The following is a 25,096-nucleotide window of genomic DNA, read 5'->3' as shown; positions in this document are numbered from 1 at the left end:
TTACACAGAGATGATGAAAAACAAAAACCAAAAAAAGTGTATGCTACATCATGTTTCTATGTCAGGCTGAACAAACTTCTACGAGAAGACATAATTTACACATTTATTTACAGTTTGAAAACAAAAATAAAAACATTTCCATACAACCTCTCAAAATACTTACACTGTGCCAGGAAGTTCTGAAGACTGTCTCTGCACATTGACATGTCTAAAGTGAATCAGAAATTCCACACGCACAAAGCTTCCAGATAACAGAATTAAAAAAGGAACATTTGTACACTATAAGTTACTCTTCGGATCAAATCCATCTCAAATTAAAAATGATGCAGCAGGTTACATAAAAATACCTATATAATTACCAATTACAATTTACCACTTGTAAAAGGCTCCAGAGCTGTCATTTGCGTTAGTGAACGTCACCATCTTGATTCTGCAAGCTTTATGTCCCCAAGCACAAAAGAGTGGTGATGTGCAAGGACTGCAGAAGGATCAAATCTTAATTGAAATGTTCTAAACCATGGACTTCCTCAAAAGAAACTTATTGCCTCTTTTATTGTATTAGCCTCCAAGATAAAATTTCACAAGACTTTAATACTAATACAGATTTTTTTTTAAATTTAAGTATTTGTTATTGGTTGTTGCCCTTGGTGAGTAAAAACTCTGGATCTGAATATCCACTACAGCTGGATAGAAGCTTCTTGCTGACATCTATATTCCAAGTGTCTCTTCTCCCGAATGCCTTGTAATGGTCTTTGAATATAATCTTCACCTACTAAGATAAAAGCACACCTGACCTGCAGATGGGCAGTTCCACCGATTTGAACGGGACTATTCACACGTTCAAACTGGGGCAGGTATTCTGGCACACCGCTGAACCGGAGCCGAAGTAAGGTGGCCACCTAGAATATCGTCGCCATCTACAGCTAGGATAGCAGACTGAATAGCTACAGCAGTCTTATTGTATCTTTATTAAGCTTTAGCTAGCTTTAACTGCAGAAATATTATTAAAAATACAGTTAAGAGCAGTCATCACATTTATATTTAAAATAACCACAATCTCTGTTTAAACTTTGCAAGTAAAGGATTTTTATTATTTAAGGAAGGAGCTAACTTTTCTGTTTAAGACAAATGTGGAAACATGATTCAAAGAAGCCATAGTTTGGAGAAAACTTTAAGGGATTATCAAAGAATAAGTTATTTTTTTAAAACCCGTTTTAAAGTTTATGATGGTTTAGATTAATACCAGTAATAAATGATTTGTATATTTCTCTATGAATCAGTTTTAAATTAAGGGCTTACAAAGCTTCCTGGAAATAAACCTTTTTTCTCTCTAATTTTAAAATAATTCCTAGCTTTTTGTGGTATACATGTAAGTAGTGGTGAAAGTGGTGCGTCAGCCATACCTGGAGGGAGAGACAGATAATTATAGCTTAATTCAACCAGTATTTGCCTTTCATAACTGTTATAAAACTAAAAACACAGCTTGAGTATCTATGTACAAACTAGTAATTCTAAGAACAAACTGGTATATATTTAGTCTTTATAGTGGTAACATTTTCATGCTACTAAATTTCTATGTATTTCTAAACAAAGTATGAAGGTTTTCGTTTATGCAAGATATAAGCGGAATCACAGAATCACAGAATCACAGAATCACAGAATTATCAGAGTTGGAAGGGACCTCAAGAGATCATCTAGTCCAACTCTCCTGCTAAAGCAGGATTGCCTAGAGCACATTACTCAGGACTGCATCCAGGCGGGTCTTGAAAATCTCCAGGGAAGGGGACTCCACAACCTCCCTGGGCAGCCTGTTCCAGTGCTCTGTCACCCGAACCGTAAAGAACTGTTTCCGTGTATTTGAACGGAACTTCCTGTGTTCTAACTTGTGCCCATTGCCCCTCGTCCTGTCACTTGGAACCAATGAAAAGAGCCTGGCTCCATCCTTCTTCAACCCACCCTTTAGATACTTGTATGCCATAATCAGGTCTCCCCTCAGCCTTCTCTTCTCCAGGCTAAAGAGTCCCAGCTCTCTCAGCCTTTCCTCATAAGGCAGATGCTCCAAGCCCTTAATCATCTTAGTTGCCCTTCGCTGGACTCGCTCCAGCAGTTCCCTGTCCCTCTTGAACTGGGGAGCCCAAAACTGGACACAGTATTCCAGTTGTGGCCTCACCAGTGCCGAGTAGAGGGGGAGAATGACCTCCCTCGACCTACTGGCCACACTCTTCCCTATGCAGCCCAGGATTCCATTGGCCTTTTTGGCGACAAGGGCACATTGCTGGGCCATGGATAATTTACTGTCTACCACAACCCCCAGATCCTTCTCCTCCAAGCTATCTCCCAGCAGGTCAGCCCCTAACCTGTACTGGTGCCTAGCATTCTTCCTCCCCAGGTGCAGGACCTTGCACTTGGTTTTGTTGAACCTCATTAGGTTCTTCTCTGCCCAATGTAATGTAAGATGACAAAAATATTTAACTCTTGATTTTTCCTCCATTTTATAGTCGGAACACTTACCCACTGGTGCCAAGGATTTCAGCGATTCCAAAAGATGTGGACTAGAAAACTTGACCAGGCATCTGAATGGTTCTCTTTTATCCAAGACATCCATTTTAGGATCACTTTTAAACATGGTCTCAAGCTGTTAACACAAAATTTAACCAGGGAGTATAAGCAAGGAATATACTTTATTTACATGTCATTATTTAAACATTACATTAAAAATGTAATATGTGATAAAACTGTCTTATTTGTGATGTTAACATGATTCTAGCTGGAGGAATATTTTATTAAATTAAGAGGGTGCCACCATGTGGTAAAGTTTTCTGCTGAAAGAGACAGCTTGTTCAGCAATATTGTAAAACATTAAGTATCTCTTAGAATTTCAAATACATCTGTTCATCAGATAAAATCCATGCATCATCCAATAAGTTAAACTACAGCATTACATGTAGTGTGAGCTTTATATGTAATTCAAATAACCTTAATTCCTCATGCTTCAACAAACTGTTGGTATAAGTCTACCTTTATTACAAAAACAAGTCAAAACACTTAGTTCACAAGGCTGAAAGACTGAAGCATGATCGAGTGGTCTGACCAAATCTGAATGCAAATCTGTTTCTTAAAGATACTTTTACCTATTTTATTTTAAAATGTCCTCCAAAAAGTTTAAAAAAAATAACCTAGTATTTCTTCAATTTGCAATTTAATGTAGATGCCACTACATTAAAACAAAAACCTCAAAATTTGTTGCTTTTAGTACCTTATATTGTGCAAATTCGAGTTTTGGTTGGGGACCGTCACCAAAGACTTCCTGATTCACTCTCTGTATTCTTTCTTTCTCATTTTTGTTTTCTTGAATTATCCTTATATCTGCTGCAGGTGTAAAGAGGAGGGAAGAGAAGAGAAAATAAAAAACAGAAGGACAAGTTTGTCAGTTGATACTATACTGTTGTTCTAATCAGGTGATTACTACAGTGATAATCTGAAAATAAGAATTATAAAGAATTAATCATGATTTTTTTTTTTTTTCCATAAACTAGTTGTCTCCATCATTTATATTTTCAATGCTCACCAAGAGAAAAACCCAAGCTAATATGAAGAGATACTGGGCACTGAGTATTTTTGGTTTCATAACTGTGTCCAATGACAGTCATGGGGAAATAATTACCTCTCCTAGTGAAAGCCAGTATTGTGGCACCCCACCGGGGATGGGTAATATAATGTGAATGTAACATAAGTACATTTCTTTTTATGAATCTCATTTCATAAGCCAGCAGTAATGACATTCAAACTGCTGTTTAAAATATACATACCACTTTCTGGTGCTACATTCCTTTCTTGTAGAGGTCTCGGATAATAAGTTTGGAAGTTCTAAATGGACAGAGCGGAGGGGGGAAAAAAAAGTTTTAGTTCACTTCCACTTCTAGAGGCTGTATCTGAAAAGAACTTTCCAGATTTCTTTTTACTTCTCATTCTGAAAGTGAGTATTCTTCCAATTTTTGACAATTACCAGAAGTCAGCCCAGCTTTATTTTGAGAAAAGAATGCCTGTCTTATGATGTTTGTGAACATTTCCCTATTTACAAGTTTTACATGGACAAGCAGAGTAAGAGCCTTCAACTCATTGGGAAAATCCTGGGACTAAATTGTTCATACAATTTTTAGATCGAGTTTAACCATAACAATAATAAAGGGTAGGTGGGATACCAAGTAATTACATCCCCATTGTAATGTTACCTTAATGAAAGGCTGTCCACCTCAGTAGTACAATGTTATTTTAACTTGATGGTCTTTTGCAAGAGGTGAATTTCCCTGCCTGCTATGGGGCAAGAACTAGGCCTGAAACAAAAAGCAAGACTTATCTTCGGATGTATGTGTGAAGTGGCTCACCTGGCTATACCTCTTAAACACAATATCTTTAAGGGAGTTTAAAGAATGACTTCGGAGCTCCATTTCACGGATGTCACAGTAATTGGAAGCAACAAGCAGGGCCTTTAAATAAAAATTGCAATTGTTTTAACATTAATCTTAATCATCACTGTGTTTATAATATGGAAAAAATACAGCATTTCCAGACATCGAGATGTTTTTGTTTCAAGGTAAGCAACTTCCCTTTAAATAGCAGGATTCCCATGTCCGAAAAATGTTGACTAGACTGTTATTAAGCTTAGGTTAATATTTAAAAGCATTCACAGGATAACCAGATAAGCCTATAGCCTCATCAGCTGAATAAATAGATTAATAAAATAATTACTAGTATGGAAGTCTGCTAAATAGATAAAAAATTAAAGACTATCAATGCTGATCACCATGAGTTGACAGAAAATGTCTTTTAAAACTAATTAATAGGAATCTCTGATGAGCTTATACATTTAGTTCTTGAAGTTAACTGCGTTGATGTAATATTCTTCATCTTCTATGAGACAACGTAACTAAATATTGCCTAACACTTGGTTAAGAAATTAGAACAATTCAAGGTCAGCAAAAATCCCAATAAACTGAATTTATTCATGTTGCACCATTCGAAAGGTCACAAAGATTGTTTTTTGCCCCATTTTTATCACAAGCTAAGGGGAAAAAATTACTATGTAAATTAGTAAATTACTTTAAGCAATGAATCTTTACCCATCCTATTAAAAGCTAACACAATTGTAGCTCTGCATGACTGTGGTGAAATCAGAGTCTACACAGTTTTATTCTGTACCTGACACAGCAGAGGCAAGTTGCTCTTAAGAACTGAGGCAGAAATGAAGACGTAGGGAGTCTGTGAATGGTAAACAACATAGCTGGTTTTGTACTGGTTTGGTTTTGTATATGGTGTTCCCCAGGCAATTCTAATCCAGATTGCGTTATCCTCATATTCTCTAAAGTTGATGGTTACCTAAACAGAAAAAGAAAAGCTTTGATTTACCAGCACATTCAGGTGCCCAGAAAGATTTTGTTACCTCTTAACCCTGTGTCCACAAGACCCAAACATAATTTAGTACACCACTACTCGAATAAGAAATAAATCCCACTAGTGTGGTCAGGATTGTATTTAAATCAAATTTCCTCACAAACCGTGGAAAAAAAAAAAAAAAAAAAAAAGAATCACCTTTTGGACTCTGATATGACTTTTGTTCCTGTTGATATACATTTTCTTCTGAAGGGTGAAAATAAAAATAGCTTATTACAAAAGCCTTGATTCTCTCTTTTGGGATAATAACAACACAGCAAAAAAGTGTCTATTTAGATGGAGAATTTTTCAGAAACCGAACTTTTGATCAACTTGGGATTTTAGACTCGAATATAATATTTAACACTGCTCAAGAATACACAATCAGAAATTTGAAGAAGATTCCCTTTCCTGTTCTTGTAGATTTGCTCCTCAGTTACTTCTTTTTATTTTGACTCAATCTGGGTGACTTAAGAGTGGGAAAACTTCCTTTAAAAAAAACAACCAGCCTTCCCTTTGACTGAGGCACACGTAGTCAAGATTTTAGTCCAACTAGGACATAAACTGTTTAGATTGCTGAACCAACATCACTTCTCAAAGTTTTTGTGGATTTTCTCTTTTTTTTTTTTAATGAAAATATTGCAAAACTTTGTTACAATAGATTTATATGAACTGCAGCTGATTATGTCAGTCTGATTTGTATCTGTTGCCCTCTGCTGTTGTCAGTGGGAATCTTTGCGTGTCAAGAAGTGACACAGCTAACTAGCTAGAAGCATTTTCTATTACCTTGCTTAAATGCAGCTGGTGAGCTAAAGCAAGAAAAAGCTGCTGCAAATTGCTTAGTAAACCAGTGAGATGATAGTGCCTTCCTTCCATTTTTTTTTTTTCTTACCATGCTTATTTCTGCATAGTCTAGAAACTGCTTCTTGCTATTGACAGTGGTCTTTCAGTCATTATAATGTAATGACATATCCGGGTCAAGTTCTCACAGCCATCACAAAATATTTCAAAACAAGAACTAAAAGGAAATTGATACAATTTTGCTACTCATCTAAGTCATAGTAACTGAACGTCCTTGTCTTGCTTATTGGTTACTTCAAATTCTGTCTTTACTCCGTTTGATCTGATTTTTGTTGTTTGAGTAACAGGACAAAACAATACCAACTTACCTAGGCAACACGTACACTCAAATAGAGCAAACATTTGACAGAAAACATAAACATACTGCCTTTCTCAAAGACTGTCATATTTTAAGGCAAACTTACATTTTATTTCACTCCAGCATAACTGTAAAGTTGCTAGAACAGATACGCAATATATTTTCCTATATCACATGCAGTTCCTACCATTCTCAAACGAATAATTCCATTCAATTTTTGATGCAGACTGTAAGAAAGAAAAGCACCTTGCTAAAGTTATGAAAACAATATATTGACACCCAAGCTGTGTAACAAATTTAGAATGGATTTATTCTTACATTTTTCAAGGCTGACCGAAGTCGTCTTTTAAATTTTTTTTTGAAATCTGTTAAGTCAAAAAATTCCATTTCTTCCCCTGTTACACAAGAAAAAAAAGGAAACTAGAATTGTGTTTACAAGAACTAGTTCAGAGATGTTTTAACAGTTTTGCTGAAACAAAATTAAGCAGAAAAAGCTGAAGTTCCATAGCCTTATATGAAAAGCTGTATATGAAATTTGAGCCTCATTATTGCTATATAGAGAAGAGATTAATATTTAATTTGCAGTCCTAATTTCTAGTAATTGCTTGAGAAGTTAATCGAAAGTATTCTAAAGAACATTAAAGATATCTCTCTTGAAAAATCCATACTAGACTATATTTGTGTTTAAAATGCATGATATGAGGCAGCACTACATTAAGCTGCTGAGAACTGGGAGATTACAGCAAGGAAAGGCATTTTACCTGTCTTGTTCATCTGGTAAACACTCCACACTCTTTTATTTGGATAGATGTGGTTATCTAAGAAAAATAGGAATTGCTCAATAACATAGTGCATTATCAAATGATAATTAAAGGGACGAATAATTTTACAATACTTTTATGACCAGGTTATTTCAAAAAGATTACTTCTGCTAATGCAATACAATTTATTCAGCATTCTTAAACTACCACTCATAGTAAACCTAAAAGCAAAATAGTTTTTTATCAAAAGAGCTGGGAAGATCCTTCTTAATTCAGTTAAGCAACTAATAAAGGGTATCTCTGACATTCAATATTTAAAGAAGAATTTTACCTAAAGTGACTGAAACTCAGTCTAAACTCAAACTACGACATGTAAACTGTTAAAAAAAAAAACTTGAGCTTTAAACTATTATATAATCAAGTATAATATCAATTAATATTGGAGTTAGAGTTCCACCTGGAGTATTTGCTGATAATTTTGTCTATGTCACTCCTTATTGGAGCACGATATTACTGATTTTAGGGATCAGTGCATACTGGAGACAAACGTATGTCTATACATATATAACTGTGTGCTGGATGTGGCTTATCACAGCTTACATCTATTTAGATGTCAGAAGCAGCAAACATGCTTTTTTTTTTTTATTTTGAGCTTTTGATTTTTTTTAAAAAAAGGTCAGATCCAGTAAGATTCATCATCTAAAATGTAATCTGTTTACACCAAATGTAGCTGTACTTTAATAGGGCAATTGCTAAGTAATTAAGGGCATTATCAAGTTACTCAGAAAAAAATATACAGATGTTCTTATTCATTTTTTACTTACAAATTATGTCTAGGACAGCTGCTTGCTTTATGTCTGCAGAATTTTCCTGGAAAGAAGAATAGCAGTGCATGGTGAACCGCAAGTCCAGAATGCTCTATCACACTGTTTAGTAAGTGAAAAACCTCAGTACTGCTTGTTTAAATTACATTGCACTGAAGTCTACAGCATGTACACTCTCCTCAGAGACACCACACCTGGTCCCAATGCGCACACAACACAGTTTTGAAAAATCAATAATGAAAGTTATTCCAGCAAGGCCTAAGTGTTTCTGCAGAGGCAGCAAGAAAAACCTTATAGTATGATGTATGAGCAATTAGAAAGTAAAATTAATAGGTATTTATGACATTATGCAACACTGACTAGTACTTCACTGTCAGGAATTTTAACATGCTTGGTTCCTCCTTATTTAACCTTTATAGTGTAAAAAGATTTTAAAGAAACTATAATACTACTTGTGACAGACATTTCAGAAACAAACATTATTTTAAAATATGACATTTGCTATCTTACAAGAATAACTTAACAGTTTCTTGACTGCAGTTTGATCTACACCCCATATAATTAGTCTTTGCTTATGAAATCCAAAGGGAATGATACAAAAAACCTGTAGAATTTAACAGATATCAGTAATAACTATCTGGGTTACGATACTATATATAAATACTCCTAGTACGTATAAAGATTCCTGGTACACCAAAATCAGAGTACCTAAGGAGGAGATCAGAAAACCTTTTTTACTTTACAGCACGCAGAACTAAGTAGTTCTAGTCAAGGAAGTTTTTAAAAAAAAATCTAAAAAGTTTAAAAGATATAAACTAGTGCTATCATTACACATACTAAGTAAATATAAATTAGCACTATGTAATGAGTAGACATGTCAATCAATGCCTTTATTTTACAATTTAGAAATGCACAAATTTCTTAAAGGTTTAACACACTGAGCTTTTATCCACCTTACGCAACTTAAGAGCTCAAAAGCATGTACTTCCATACTCAGTAAGGGTCAATCCTGCACTCTGGTCAACGAGACAAAATTGACGGTATTACCAGCTCAGCTTTACATTTTTCAGACTACAAACTGCTAGTGCTACGGCCAAAGAAAATTCTTTTCTTCATAAGAATGCTTTTTTGATGACACTCCAACATGCACATCACTGACAGGCAGTTCCTGAAGGAAAGGCTTACCTCACAAAGTTGAACAACATCCTGAGAAATGTTCTCCTTTATCTGATGGAAGTTTATGGTTTGCAGCTGTGTCTCAGAGAGAAAGCCCCATTTCTGTAGCATTACCTTAATTTCATCTCGTGGGATTTTTAGTACAGTTCTTCGGATATACTCAGCAACGGTTTCATCCATAATGAAGCCACCTGAAAAGTTGAAACGTTAAAGCAGTTAAGACCAAGGCACAGGCAGGCTCTGGAGACTTGCTCCCTTTGCAAGGTGTACAAAACTGCACCCAGGCACAACTAACACAAAACTGACATAATTACTAAGCGTAGCACTACCACGGATTTCAGCAGACACCACCGACAGCGAATTAAAACGCTTTCTACAATAATTTTCCCCCAAGCCCTCAGAAGTTTCCCTCACAGACCGAGGCCTGGTACGAGCTCCTGGAGCAGGACGGGGCGCTGGCCCTCACCCAGACCTGCTACTGCCTGTGCAGTCCGACGGGTGCCCGGGGGAGGGGGATTGCTCAGACAGCGGGCATTGAGGCGAAGAGAACAGCGGAGCGGAGCAACCCTACCTACCCGCCACAGCTAACTACAGTAGCCCACTCTTCACCCGACCCCAGAGCTGCGCACCCGCGCGCCCCGCCAACCGTCCTTCGAAGCGTCCAATCAGGCTCCGCACAAGGCCCGAGACGCCCAATCGCGGGACGCCCCGCCTCCCGCCCCGCCCCCGCCGCGCGCTGGCGCCGGCGCCGTGAGGGCTCTTCCCGCCGCTACCGGGTGCGCTGAGGTGGTTTCCGGTGGGGTTTGTCCGGGTCATCCGTACCTCCTATTTGGCCCTGTGCGGCAGGCAGGTTGCTGTCGGTGTTGGCTTCACCTGGCTGGGTTCGTCCTCTGGGGACTAGAGTAAGTGCGAGGACGGCTGAGAGGGGAGGCTTTAGCCAGACTGGAGCGGGCGATGTTGTTCCTTTCTCAGCCCTGAAGGAAAAAGAAGGGTGTGCGGGGAGGTGCTTTCCTTCCCGGCCCCACCGCCTGGCCTTGGAGCCCTGCCCTGCCCAGCCCTGCCCTACCCTGCCCTGCCCGAGCTCGGGGCCGGCTTCTGGTACCTTCTGTTCACCTCGCATCCTTCTTCAGGGCTCAAGGAGGGCTTTCAAAAGGGCTGTTGTGAGTGGGAACACGGGGCTCTCCACTGCAGCTGCTGTAAGCTTGCTTTCCCTTCTGTCTCTGCGTGTCCTGTCACTGTTTTCCAGACTCCTGAGAGCACTGAGAATCTACAGACTGAAGACAGTGTGGGCCTCTTCTCCTGCTATAACTGTTGATAACAGTGTAGCAGCTCATTTCCCCTTGACAGCGAAGCTGTTATGCTAACAGTATTTACTTTCTGCCAAGTGCTCATTCTTGAGGGGGCTTTGCTGCTCAAGGGATGAGGTCCCGTCTTTTCCATCAGGGGAGTGTGATCTTCTTGATCCCTTTCTCTCAGAAGGGGAAAAGCAGTTCTACAGTAAGCAAGAAAATTGTGCTAGCAGTACTAAATTTATCTGCTAGATCAGGGAATGAATGCGATAGTAATGAAACGAAGCCTGGCCTGGTGGATGGAGCTGAACTGCAAGAGCAGTTTGCAAAGCAGGGATTTGGTGACAGCACCTCATCTTCAGCATGCTTTACTTTTATACTGGCTGAGTCTTGTCATTCTTGACTGTATAGTCTCGTCTTTGTAGGCATAGCAGGAATAGAAAGGGATTGCTTTAGTAATCTTTTGTGATCTAATGCTATGTCATGCATGCAGTGTGACTTGCTGCATATTATAATAAAAATATTCCACTAACTGTCCCATAAGTATGCTCATGTTTATTGTATGAATATGACCTTAATTAATTGCCAAGTGGTGAAAATGTTCTCTTGTGGTTTACTTGATCATTTAGTTTAGCCAGAAAAAAAACTGTAGAAATTACTTGATATTCAAGTTGGTGTTCAACTTGCTTTAGTCAGTAGGACTAACACCTTCTTAACTTGCTTTACTAAGTACAAAATCAGGTATGATGTACTTTTATCAGATACTCCTAAAAAGTAGTAGGTGAGCACTCATTCTGCTGATGTGAGGGATGTTGAATTATTGGCAGAAAGTGGTCATGTAAAAATACAGTTAAATCAGTATGAATCTTATTTATCAAAGGCTTATTATTATTATTTGCGTTCAGGGAAAGTAAGGGCAATCTACATAATATAAAAACATCTCAAAATAAGTAGACATAATCTCCTCCCCCTTTTGCATTTCTTTACTATTCCAAGTCTTCATAGATACGTGTCTAAATTATTTCCCCCCCATTCTAAGAAGTAATATTGGAAAACTAGTGCATAGTTTTGAAGACTGAAATTTAAGAGGTTGTGACCAATTTTTATAAGATTAGCCAAAACTTGGTTTATTACAAAGTGAAGGTGTCTGGTTAAATTTCTTGAAAATGTGTGAAAGTTAGGGTTCATTCTCAATGTGCCTAATGACAACCTTAAGAATAGCAGCATTGAATGATACTTCAATATCCTGATCTGGAACATGTTAACCATTTTACTGAATGCTAGAAACAGAGTCCTTGGTTCAGAGTTCCCTAGGTTTTTTAAATGGTGTTCATCAACTGTGATTTCTCATTTCACTGAATGACTGATCTTCAGAGTATGCTAAGCTGTTATTATCAAAAGTATTTATAAATTGTATATGAAAGATAATACCAGGAATGCAAAAGTTCTGCTGAAGTGACATGAATGATATCTTCAGGTAACACCAACCAGTTTAGGTGTGGAGCTGAATCCTTTTTAATGCTAAAATTTTGTATAATCTTACAGAAAACACCCATGACTTGAGCAAACAAAGAGCTGGTTGGTTTGTAAGCATTTTTCTCCAAAACCAAACAGAACAATACTATGTAACTGAGAAACTCAAAATGTCTGGTTTTAGTCAAATTAGACAGTGAAATGAAGTGCAAAAGTAAATGTTACACAGGGCGAGTGATACAGTGGCTTTATAGAAATTTGCAGATGTTTGCCCTTCCCTCCGCTGTTAGAACGTGTTCTTGTTTGCATGGTCATGCTGCCGCCTTGTGGATATTATTTGAGTGTTTGCAGCAACTACGTGTGTTTCGTACTGTTGAAAGCTCTGTGTTGCTGGTTAAGGAGCTTAATGATTAGCAATGTAGATGCTCAGATGCAATTTTTCATCTTCAGGGTTGGTATACAAGGATTTGCATTTCGCTTTAAGAAGTCATTTTTCTGAGCAATATGTGAATTCATGTTTTTTGGTTTGGGTTTTTTTTTGCTGTTGATTTTAGAAACTTTTGAAAAGAATAAATTACTTCCATATGCAAATTTTTAAATAAAAAAACTAGCAAAACTTAGGTTAAGAAGTAATCTTCTAACATGTTTTAATGAGATGTGGAAAAAAAGCATCTTAGGAAAACAATTATCTAGGTTTAGACCTTTCTTTCATTGTTGTCCCCCAAACATGGAAATACTAAGCATTAAGCTAATCAGCGAGACTAAAGCTACCTAATTTATTTTTTCCTTCTACATCAGGGAACTGTTTAGCTCATATTTGTGGGAGATTCTGAGGAAAAAAGAAAGGAACTTCCCTGGATTCCTGACATGCTGATCTCATGCTTCATTTTGGAAAGTAGGAATATACCAAACCCCTTCTTTCTCCACACAGCAAGGTCCTTTTACTGCTCTTTGCCATAAGGAGGTCAGGAGGAGAAACTAGCATGTGGAGAGAAACAAGTACTTTATCCCGGATTTTGGTGTCTTAACAGGAGTGTGATTGAAATGCATATAGTGTTCTTGCCTGCTCTTTTGGGACAGCCTTTTGGTTTCTGCCTACTTGATAGGTATCTGCAGTTTTATTGTGAATTCCATAATATGTATAGGTTCCTTTTGCATATTAATATTAAATATTTAATGTATTGAACGTGTATAGATCAGCTTTTAAATTAGGGATGAGCATCACTTTGTGATAACTTACATGTTGATTGCTGTTAGGAAATCTTTAGCAATTTGATATGCTTAGTGTCCAGGATTGCTTATGCATGGAATTATTTTATGATTATTATTTTTCCAAACAAAATATCACCATTGGAAATTCAGTATCATTGTCAGAGAATTTCTAAGTTTAGGTGCTTTTTTTGTTTTGTTTTTAACCTGATTTGTGGTGAAACCATAAAGGTAGAACATCCCCTGATAGTGTAAATTTAGAAATTGGTTAAGGAAGTTGAAATATCAGTCATCTTTATCCATGTCTTTTACCTTCAGAGGCTAATAGTTTATAGAAATTTGCAATTAGGGATTTCAACCAAATCATTTAGATGTGTATGTAGTGTAATTTTTAACAAGGAAGGAAAATGCAGAATTCAAAAATCTCATATAAAACACATTAAAGGGCAGACCATTTTTGTGCAACCCAGTGAAATATGTCAGTGCCTTTATGTAAAGAGTTCATCTAAATACTTCTCTCCAAATGCTCACTTCGGATATTAATGTTTGCTTAGTATTTTGCAGTCCATTTTCCTCCTAAAGCAATTCCTGTATTTTCTTAATATTGTTATTCTACTTTACCACTAGTATTTCTTCTACAGCAATTGCATGTTTGTCTTGGCATTCTTTATCCAGCATTTCTTAGTAGTTTTTTTTTGCTTATTCCAAATTTATTTCTGTGATCCCCCCCCCCCCCCCCATGTTTTTTCGTGCTTAGATTCCTTAATACCTACCACCTATATAAATTTCTGTCCACATGGACTTAAATTCTGGGAAGATGGCAACTTGCTATCTTTATTTTATATTAGAACATTATTTAAAAGAAACTAAGGAAACCAATTGCTCATCCTGTCCTTTTTTCATACATGTTTTTGTTACTTTTGAAACTCTTTTGTCTGTCAGAGTAATTCCCTTCCAGCAAAAATATTTGTCTTCTTTGATCATTTATAGATCACCGTCTAATCTGACACTGCTAAACATAAATGTAACATTGAGCACTGATAACACTGCTCAGTCATGAACTTCAAAAGTACTTAAAGGCTCCAGTTAAGCCTTCCATGACCACTGTAAGATGTTTTGTTACTTTAATCCATCATAGCCTACATGAGCTAAGTACCATATCTGGTAATTGAACTTGAAAGATTTTAGTATTGAATGCTATTTGAAAATGCGTTTCAGGAGTACTGATCTATGAACTGGTATGACAGTTAGCACCTCTGATTTGTAGCATCTGTCCTGCAAGAGGTGTCATTGGAGAATTCATTTGAGTCATTAGAAAGCTTTTAATTGATGAAATACACTGTCACCTATCTATTTGTGGCATTGGTAGCTTTTATCCACTTTATCTGAGAATAATTTTATAAACAATGGCAGTGATTACTAATCTTAGTTTAGAAAGAATGAATCTTTCCTTGAAATGCTTCCTTTGACTTTCTGGCCTGTGCTGACGTGCCTGCTACCTATTTCACTAGAGCATTAGTCTTGCTTTCTCCTCCTGAGACACCCAGCTCAGATGACAGTTTTAGGAACAGCAGTCGGAGGCTGAATGATGGAGAGATTTAATAATCAGCTTGGTTCACACATGTTAAAGTAATGCGCAGTCATTGAGCAGGTCACCCTCTCAAGGGAATGCTATCTCTAGTGCTATCAAAAAGATGTACTGATAAATTTAAAACATATTGACTTTGTGTGGCATGCAATCAAAAGCTGGTAGCAATAACACAGCAGGGTTCTTAATCACTTTGCTGTTACAGTCATGCTCCCGCTGTCATATTTCTAAAGGTTCATTTGTTAATTTGTTGAATAGAATGCTTAAGTAACTTGTACAGTTTCCAACTTCTTCTGTGCTAAGAGTATATGTAGTGTAATATTAGAGTTCCAGATAGTATGGGGGAGATTTTTGAAAGAAATTATTACGTCTGTTTGCAACACTATGTGGAACATATTCTCATGGGTCTCAAGAGGCTTTTAAATCTATTTGGATTTTTAAAATTTTGTTTGCTTGTGGGAATGTAACTCTTGTTAAGCTGAACACATGATGGGAAATATTGGGTAAATTAGTGTACACACCTCTCCAAGCCAAATATGTTACTTGAGTATTCTAGGAATAGCGGTGTAGAATATAGCTGCCAGCACAGCAGCTGAATATTGGGACTTTGCAACTGTAAAATCTGACCACTGGCTAGTAGTATTCAGCTTGTCTATTTAGCTGGAGTGTTAAAACAGTTGATGACTACTTAGTACAAATTGTGGTGGTATGTGCCTGATATATTGCAGCTACAAAGGTAATCTCTTTGAGAGGAGAGGGAATGACAAAATACTAAGTTAACAAACGAAAAAAAGACCTCTCTTTAATTCAGTATCAGTATGGGTCATACAAGTAGAATTTTGTCAAAGTGAGCCCATTTGTCCTGTTATGAACTGCGCTTTTCTTCTTCACTCCCTGGTAATCTTCCACAACAAAGATGTCATCTTATTTCAGCCACTATCATACGATGCTTTCATCCTTTTCAACAAAAGATCTTGAAAATTACTTCTGGGAATATATTTTTTTTTTTAATGGGGTGTAATATAAAAAATTATTTCTAGAATGAAGTTTGCTCCTGTCCCACAGAACCCTTCAGAAAAGGACCTAGGGGTCCTGGTTGACGTGAAGTTGAAACATGATTTAGCAGTGCACCCTTGCGGCAACAAAAGCTAACAGCACACTGGGCTGCGTTAGAAGCATAGCTAGCAGGTCAAGGGAAGTAATTATTATTCCCCTCTCTTTGGCAGTCTTGGGGTCACATCTGAAATACTGTGTCCATCTAACACAGGTGATAAAAAAATCTGAGTCCAGTAAAGGGGAAACTAAGAGGGTCAAGAAAGTGGAATAGTGAGCATATGCAGCAAGGTTAAAGGAGCTAGGCTGCTTTAGTATTAAAAAGGGAAGACAACATTTAGGTTTCCCTCGAGTCTTCTGCTATCTGAAGGAGTGAGGAATTCATGTAGAAGACAGATCCAAATTCTTTTCAGAGGACGACAAGTGGCAAGAGGCAACAATGTGAAGTTGTAGGAAGGGACATTCCAATTGGGCATAATTAAAAAAAAAAATCATTACTGTTTTGATTAAGTACTGTTTTTTAAAGCATCAGCAATGCTTTGGATCAGGATTTTTTAAAAACCATGTAGATAACTAAAAAAATATGTCAGTTTTCATAGTGCTGTAATGAAATATCACTGTGCTTCCTGTTCTGATCCATCTTTGTAGAAGATAGAAAGAAAATTAAATATACTTAGCCTTTTTTAAAGCCAGAAAGAAAAAAACTGAAGTAGGAAAGTGAAAAGATAATCTGCAGTTCCAGAAAGATTAATGTTACTAGGAAATCCCTGAAAATTAAAATCTCAAATGAACTCTTACGTCCATGACAGCAAAGAATATAAACCTGTAGTTAACTTTTAACATTTGGGCTGTGTAGAAGAACAGACATGCGCTGGTTTTGATTACTTTAACTGTGTAATATAAATTACATATATTAAGCTGCATTTTGATCTAAAATATTTTTTGTTAAAATTATATTGTGTGATAATATCTTAAGTGCCTAACTCAAACTTTTTAGTTATACTTTCATATTTTAATGTTGGCAGGTGAAAGTGTTCTCAGATTCTTGTCCTTGTACTACTAAAATTATCTCTAACTAAAGATGCATCCAGACCTGTCTCCTCATCTGCACACTGAAGAATGTAACCTAGTTATCAGTCTGCTCAAGAAATGTCACAAGGAGGTAAGGAGTTTTGAGCAGAGAAAAGAGTGGGTGGGTTGGGGAAATGAGTGTCAGATAAATTAGTGAGAATATTATATGATCATAGAGAGAAAAACCTCCTCTAGGCAGAACAGCCATGAAGAGGTATCTGACAACTGTGTGTAAAATTTTGCCAGTGATTTCATTAGGAAATAAAACATGCCTTAAAACCTCCTGTGCTACAGAGTGACAAGTACAGACCTATTTTAAGAACTGAAATAATTTCTGCACCTTTTAGTATTGTGTGCCCCTCAAAAAACAATAATAAAAGCAACTTCAAATGCCCTCTTTTTGTATGCTCACAGCATTTCCATATTCCAGCTGTCCACTGGGCAGATGCTTCAGTCTATTTATAAGTAAATGTGTTGAAGGGGATCCGGCCATGCAGCATGCTTTACATTTCAGTGCTTGGAGAGCCAAGTGCGAATTACTGTTTGACTTCCATCTTCTTAATAGGCACCTACCCAAGGATGTAAAACGCCAAACTGTCAGGCTTCTCAAGGCTTTTCATTGCTGCAAGAAGATAGAATCTTTATCTCACTTGTTTAAAAGTCTTTTTTTTTTAAATTTGCTCTGTAGTAAACCTTTAGATGCAGAAGAGTCAGCCTCTGAAATGGAAGCTAAGATACCTGCAGCAATGTTGCAATACTGTTAATTATTTTTCCAGTTTTCTCATATACTCTAAATAGATGTTCTATATGGATATATTTCTGTATTAGTGCATAAAAAGTTCAATTTCATAGTTTCCACTGAGACAAGAATATATTTAAATGTTGAATATGAATGTGAAAACAAGTTTACACCATTACATGCAATCTACAATATTTTCACCTTTGTGTTCAGATGTGATGTTTATAATTTTTTCATAATGCAGTTATCCATAAATTCTAAGACAATACATATAATAGCTTTACTGTTTTGAGCAGAACTCTAAGTTTTTGTTTGCAAAAGCCATTATAGAAAGAAAAACAAGGCTGATAATACATGAAATGTGAGAGAAGTTGTTTTGCATGAAACATTTTTGCAGATTTTAAAGCTGAACCAACATCAAAAAACTTTTGCAGTACCACACTTTACGATTCCTAAATTACAACAATGAAAGGAGCATATTTTTAATACTAAAATTCACTTGCAATAAGTATACTGTACTGGGTTTGTTCAGCAACATTTACTTGGTTTTTGTTGGCACTTGTAGTGCAATATCTTGAAATGTAAGCATGCTGGAGTCTGTTGATGCCATCTCATGTGTGGTACTTCCCATACCATTGCCTATTCCTATGCACTGTCTAAATTTTTTTTAAACCTAAGATACAAAGTTCTTGTACAAAACATCCCTAAGCTTTAAAATTGAAAGTTGTATTAAGTGTAAGAGAAATGCTTTTCTTCTGAGTTGTAAAAGTTTAATTTGCTTAAAAATGCTTTAAGTAATTTGAGAGATTGTAGAGACTTTCTTTTCTTTTTCTTATTTTTAGTTGACTTTTAAAATTTTATTTTGGAAACAACTTTAATGTTGAAATGTAGCTACAAGTGTTCAGAAGCTAGAATTAAGTAAGACGACTTTCCTTGTACATTAACTACTACAGTATCAAAAGGATTGCCAAATAAAATATCAGTTAAGAGGAGAATAAAACTTCTATAGGTAATATAAAATTAAAATGTTGTCGTTAATTTTTCATAATTGTGAAAACAAAGACAATCAGGAAAGAAAATACATTCAGATTTGTTCTGCTTTTTGGTATATACATAGTTGAGCTTTCTATGTTTTGACCAGAGAATCCAGAAATACTCATTTACTACTTGAAAGTAATGGTTGACTATTTTGTTTTGTTTTATAAAAATGAATGTTAATATACAAGCATCATAAGCTTTTTGTATAATGTAGCCTATTAGACTACTTTGAGTTGAAGAGGCAACTGGAACTAAAAGGTGTACTTGAATTCCTTGACAGCAAGTGATTCAAAGGAATCTCTTGCCAGTTTGACTTACAAAGGGACTAGGAGCAGCAATAATACAGTCATGCACAAGATTATATTCTCTTGGTTTTGTATGAAGTTGATCTTTACATGAAGAGGAATTACTTTTCTCAGTCTTGTGTGCAGCTATGAGAGGGTATTTGTGCTAGCAGTCTCAGAAAGGGTGAAGATGGCTTCTTTCACACTCACATGAAGCAATACCATTTCTTTTAAAATTCAAGGGGAATGCACTGAAATACTCTTTTAAAACTGAAGTTGCTGAAATCTGAAAGTTAGTGATCTTAATCAGTTATCAGTGACTACCTGCTGTTTTGTTATAATGCCAAAATGGCCTAAGAACCTCAATGTACAATTTAAATTAATATGAAGAAAAGTATTATTTTTAATTGGGTGACCTGTGTGTATGTTTTCACAAAAGTTAGTTTGATTTACTTTATTCTTAATCTAGAACCTGCCCATTGAATCAAGTTTTGCATCTAGCGAGGAGAGGTTACTATGATTCCTATTTGATGTCATTATTTTGATTTGATTTTTTTTTTTTTTAACAACTCCACTCTGGTGCCAAGTGCATGCTTTAAAGAGACTTATTTTTATAGGTGGTAGCTGAAAGAAATGCATATTGTTTTGCAATCATATCACTGTAATAGGTGTAATAATTGTTTTTGAGAAACTGGTTCTTTTTTCCTCGTAATCTGAACCAAAAGGTTGACACCTTAGGAATCTGCATAAATAAACGTAGATTCAACTCACTGAATGCACCAGTAAGAGTGGAGTTAGCTTGAAATGTGAGCGCTCACCTTCAAATTTAACATGCAGGTATGGGAATAGAATACAAAAGTAAATCTGTATTAGCTAAAATGAAAATGTTGTAAAAGCAAGATCAGTTTGCAGTAAAGCGACCATTTATTGTGTGCAACTGCTTCAGAGTGTCATCTGATGCCCTTTATAAATCAGAGAGGTATAAACAAGCTAATAATAGCACTGCTATAGTTATGTGTTTGTCATAATCTTTATTAACCCACTCTTACTTTCAGTCATGTTCTGTTGGCCGAAATCTTATCCACTGTTTAAATTCTTAATAGTGTTCCTGTATTACTTGTATAAATCCATCTAGCTGCTCATCAGCTACAGAAATGTGAATAGGTTTCTCTCTGAAGCACAGAAATTACTTCATTCTCATCTGTTTTCTTCTTCATAGTATTTTTTTTTAATTGATTAGTTGTCTAAAAGATTGGTCGAATTGTCTCTGTTGATTGTACAGCTGTAAGTATCTAAACCTCCACTCCTTTGGGTCTTCTGAGTTGCTTGGATGCTCTGCTACCACATTCTGCTTTGAGATCCTGTGGCATGTTGGCAAGCATCACTCTGAAAAAGTAGTCCTTTTAGAAGGTTGCATTCTGAGAGTGATTTGATGGTTGATAATATGAAATTGCTTCAGGAAATCCTGGCTAAGAGGACAGATTTGTATTGTGAATATCATCAGGTTAGCTGGGGAATGCCTTTGTGAGGACAATGCCTGCAGTTTTTCAGAAACGAAGTAATACTTAACTATGGATAAGGCTCACAGTTGACCTGTGTCATAAAGATGGTAAATGCATCTTATTTATTAACCTCAAGAGCTGGAGAAACTTAATCCCCCATTTTTTATACTAGGTCTAACATTTCAGTCATTTAAGCCTAGTACCTGCATCCTTTGGACCGACAACATGGGTTGTCGGTCTGTCTTCATGTGGCTGGGATGATGTAGCATCAAGTCCTTTCCCTCTCTGGGTCATGAAGAAATAATGAAAACTAAAGCACAGAGGACATTACCTCCAGGATGCCTGTAGATCTCCCTACATCTTTCTATATCACAGCTGGAGTTCAGAATATTTTTTTTTTTTTTACATCATTCAGGCTAGTGTGAGTGAAAGTTGTAAGACAGATTCCTAGATCAATAAAATATATGTTCTACATTTAGACTTCGTAGCTTCTGCTTAGGTCCTATTTTAGTCTGGTTACACAACATGGTGAGTACCTTCAACTTTCAGCAAGGCAGGAGTGGCTCAAATGAGGTGCAGGAGTAGCTCTAACTTCTAGCTACTCAGTTAACAAGTTATAAAGCATCATTTTTCACAAAAAGAGAAAAGAAGACCAGGATATGTTGCAAAATGCAAGTGACTTCTAAGAAATTTAGAGCTTCAGAGGAAGAAACCTTTGAATTGTAAATTTTTTTTTCTCTCCCTAACTTATCAGCACAACATTTTGAAATTTTTTGGCCATTGCAATGATATTGACCGTGAGATGCGGAAGTGCTTAAAGAAAGAGGTAAGAAACAAATTTACTACAAGTTAAATGCTTAATAAATAAACAAAAAGTCCATTGGGTAGAAATAGAGTTGTTTTTTACCAAGTAGTACAAATCAATAAATAGGCCTTGAAATGTAAGCATGTTCTGGAGTGAGCATTTGAGACCAGATTTAAAGTTTTTGTGATAAATTTTTCAGGTAAAATGTGGCTTTAACAAATGGCATGATCTGGTTTTGGATATAGAAAAATAAGCAAACACATCTTAACCAAACAAATATTGCAGATAGGAACTGACACTTCACAGGTTGCTTCTGATCTTTTTCTTAATTTTTTTGTAGTAGCAGTATTTGCATAGAACAGAATATAAAGCAGTAATGGTCATTTCTGGATGAGTAACATGTTACTGAAGTCATGCTGACTGAAACTACTTGATGAGTTGCTGAGTTAGGCCCTAAATGAAAATATTGCTGCTTATGACCTGCTTATTGCCATACTACATCTGCAAGTACAAAGGAATGGAAGACTCCAGGACTTTAAGTAGATTAACTAGCTAATGGGCACATTTTCAGAAGAGTATCAGCTGGTCTTTATATTTGTGGTTGTCATGACTACAGGAGAGAACACACAAATGAACTTTTCGCACATCTTTTAACTTGAAATTGTACTCACTAATTTTGATATAAATTTCACAATCGTGCCTAAAAAGGGAAACGTTTAAGTGCATGATAGCCAGGACAGTTTGGGCCCCTTCTTTTCCCTCTGTCAGTCTATGGGAATTAATTTCATCTGCTTGTGTCAAATACCATTTCCCGCCCCCGCTGTAAAAACTGTAGCACAGATCTGGAAAATAATGAAGTAAAGTTTCTTTTCATGTATTCTTGTTTTTCTTTGTTCCATTGACGCCTTTACATTAAACGGAGTTCTTCATGGTTATATGTGTCTATCTTCTTAAAGTATGACTACATTGATATGCCATTACTAGGAAGCCCCTGAAAGGCTGTTCACAAGTATAGAATAGATACAGATGTAGCTTTTAAAGATCCATTGTTCTTATTCTACATAAAACCATGGATGGGTTATTGAAAATTTAAATATCGGCATGGGAAAAAGTTAAGCATTCTGTAAATGTAATGTTTTGGGCCATTATTTCAGTTATAAACCAATCAGTATAATGAATGAAAAACTGCAAATCCTTTCTAAAATCAATCTGCTTAGTAGTTTATTGCATTATATAGAGAACTGAGAATTTGCGGGTTACTTGGGTTTTATTCTCGATACCAGTTATTGAAAAATTGAACAAATATATGCTCTAATTTAAGGCCAAGAATAATTTGCTTCTCATGAAATATATACCAAATCATGCATTGATTTTTAATTTTTCACTTTTTTTAGCCATGAAAAGTTTTCCTTTTTGGCTGCAATGAAAGAAGGTTAGGCTCTTCAGTCTTCAGTCTTTTGCTAGTGCAGGGGCATACTTGAAAGTATGGTCATCTTATGCATGTATCTGAACTGTGAAGGCTTTTGTGATTCCCTTTTACAATGGAGTCCCGTCTCTGTTGCACTTCCATTTTGAACCATAAAACCCCCCCAAAATGCCTTACCCTCATTCAACCAAAATTTGCCTTTGTTCCTTTCGTCTTGGTATACTACTTTATCTGTGCATGTAATTAATGACCAGGATCAAAAATAGACAACGTCTGTGATGACAAATTCATGTTTTAGAAGGCAGACACACTTAGATTAATCAGTATCATTTAAAAGGAAAGGAGCCTGACCTGTGCTCTAGAATAGCACCGATGCAACTTTTTTCCTAGTTCCTGTGTGAAGTGTAGCTGTCATACTTAAGATGGCTGTATAATTAAGTTCCTCCATAAGATTAACTGAATCTTCTTTATTAGAATGCTCTAATATGCTTTAGCTTAATAACTTCAAACTTAGAAGCATGTATTTTAATCAAATAAATGTTACTTTCAAAGTAAAAATGGACCAATATATAGATATTAACACGAACTGCATTTCTAATGCATCAGTCAAAGATACTGTTTCTGTTCCTGAGTAATAAATGCTCTCTATGTTTTTAAATGTGACTTATCTGTTTAATGGTAGCAGCTGATCTTATCTGTCTTATTTCCTTATCTGTCTTCCAGTATGAAGAAAACAGGGCCAGGAACCAGGCGATGCGACGGAAGCTAATTAATGCTCACAAAGACTCAGAGAAGTGAGCTGTACTATAGTTGGACAGCTGCATCTAAACAGGGACACTCGATTGAAAGTTGACAGAATACTACTTTCCCATCACCAGTGCTCAGTCTGTGGTTTGTGAAATGGTGAAAAAATAAATGCACCTAAAACATATTCGCAGGAAGGCAAACAATGTGGAAAAAAAAAATAATAAATGATCATTCACAATTTAACTTCATTTTTGACCTCTAAAAGAAAACTATCATGGCAAGTCTTTGTTCTGGCATAGTTTTGTTACTGTAAAGTAATGAGGAATCAGTGCCTGTGGAGTATTATGTATTCAAGGCTGCTATATTCCCTACCTTGTGTTAAGTTGCATTTATTTCTTTTTGTTCAGCATTTTTTCTTTCACCTGGTATTCTTTCTTTTATTCTTGCAAAATGCTGAATGACTTTCCGTCACTCTTCATAGTGTTGTGATAACACTGCTTAAATGAAGTATCAAAAAGGAATTTTAAACACATGTGGCTTGAAATTGGAAATTGCCTATCAAGTAATAATTGGAGTTCTAGTATTTTTATTGGAGCTAAAATGATGAAACTACCATCTTCCACTGAGAAGATTAAAAATCCTTCCTGCCAACCATACGTACAGTGTGGACTGTTGTAAGACAATTTGTTCATCATACCCAAAGCAAGCATGGATTTAGAAATTCAAAGTGGAATGTTTCCAGGGATTTACAAAGCATTGCCTTGATTTTTGTTGAGTACAATAAATGCATGTGGAGTGATTTTTTGGAAGAGGAGTGCTGCCAAAAATACAAGCTAAATAGTTCTTCCACATACTCTGGTACAAAGGTTAAGTCAAGTTATGACTATTGCTGTTGCAGGAAAACCCACGGTGAAGTGAAAGAAGGTGTAACTGGCCTTTCAGTTAGGCAACTCAACTAGTATTATGTTAATCCAGTTGCCTCATTAGCCTACAAGAGCTGTTTATTTGCTATCAAACTGCAGAAAGTCCTGAACAAATCTCTGAATTCAGAAGATTTGGTATTAAACCATACATTGGTTTGTGCAGTGATGGAGCTGTTTCTCTGGGTGTCTGTTGGATTCATCTTATTTTTAAATGACTGTTCTGTTCTGCCTAGCAACAAAAGACTATTTTAAAAAAATATACAGTCTTGAAACCTTTTGAAGAAATGGTACCTATTCTACAATGAAGTCTACTGTTCTAAGAACCATTGTTGACACTCAATCTTGAAATAAGTACATGCACCTGTTTTTGGAAGAAAGCTGTATTTTGTAGTCTATTTTGAAAGATTATTTAGAATAATTTAACTTATTTTTCAATACCTGGATGGACCCAGTTAAGTAGAACTTAACCACAAAGGTTTTCAAGTGAAAGCTCCAAGAAAAACGGAATCAATTGGTTTTGCATGTTTTGACATGCTGTCTGCTTTATTAGAGCAAGTAAATGATGCATTATTTTAATTGAATACTTGAGTGGTTGGAAG

General features: G+C 36.2%; 2 protein-coding genes across 2 annotated transcripts; one reads left to right on the top strand and one right to left on the bottom strand.

Annotated features, from left to right (window-relative positions):
* Positions 1 to 1,111: 1,111 nt before the first annotated feature.
* CENPN (centromere protein N) lies at positions 1,112 to 9,946 on the bottom strand. The gene is made up of 11 exons (XM_082489534.1): positions 9,769 to 9,946; positions 9,360 to 9,541; positions 8,175 to 8,220; positions 7,351 to 7,407; positions 6,908 to 6,984; positions 5,200 to 5,376; positions 4,386 to 4,487; positions 3,810 to 3,867; positions 3,257 to 3,369; positions 2,512 to 2,635; positions 1,112 to 1,403 (listed from the first exon to the last, which is right to left on the bottom strand). Exons 2-11 carry the CDS (start codon positions 9,528 to 9,530, stop codon positions 1,288 to 1,290), a joined length of 1,041 nt encoding a protein of 346 aa, XP_082345660.1. The 5' UTR covers positions 9,531 to 9,541; positions 9,769 to 9,946; the 3' UTR covers positions 1,112 to 1,287.
* A 193-nt stretch (positions 9,947 to 10,139) lies between these two features.
* On the top strand, positions 10,140 to 24,342 carry CMC2 (C-X9-C motif containing 2). The gene is made up of 4 exons (XM_082489467.1): positions 10,140 to 10,252; positions 16,988 to 17,124; positions 21,351 to 21,422; positions 23,551 to 24,342. The coding sequence occupies exons 2-4, from the start codon at positions 17,044 to 17,046 to the stop codon at positions 23,623 to 23,625; spliced, it is 228 nt and encodes a 75-aa protein (XP_082345593.1). The 5' UTR covers positions 10,140 to 10,252; positions 16,988 to 17,043; the 3' UTR covers positions 23,626 to 24,342.
* Positions 24,343 to 25,096: the final 754 nt, after the last annotated feature.

The sequence above is a fragment of the Vanellus vanellus genome, assembly GCF_965231255.1.
Source record: "Vanellus vanellus genome assembly, chromosome: 12".
NCBI lineage: Eukaryota > Metazoa > Chordata > Aves > Charadriiformes > Charadriidae > Vanellus > Vanellus vanellus.
This window is presented reverse-complemented; position numbering and strand designations above follow the sequence as displayed.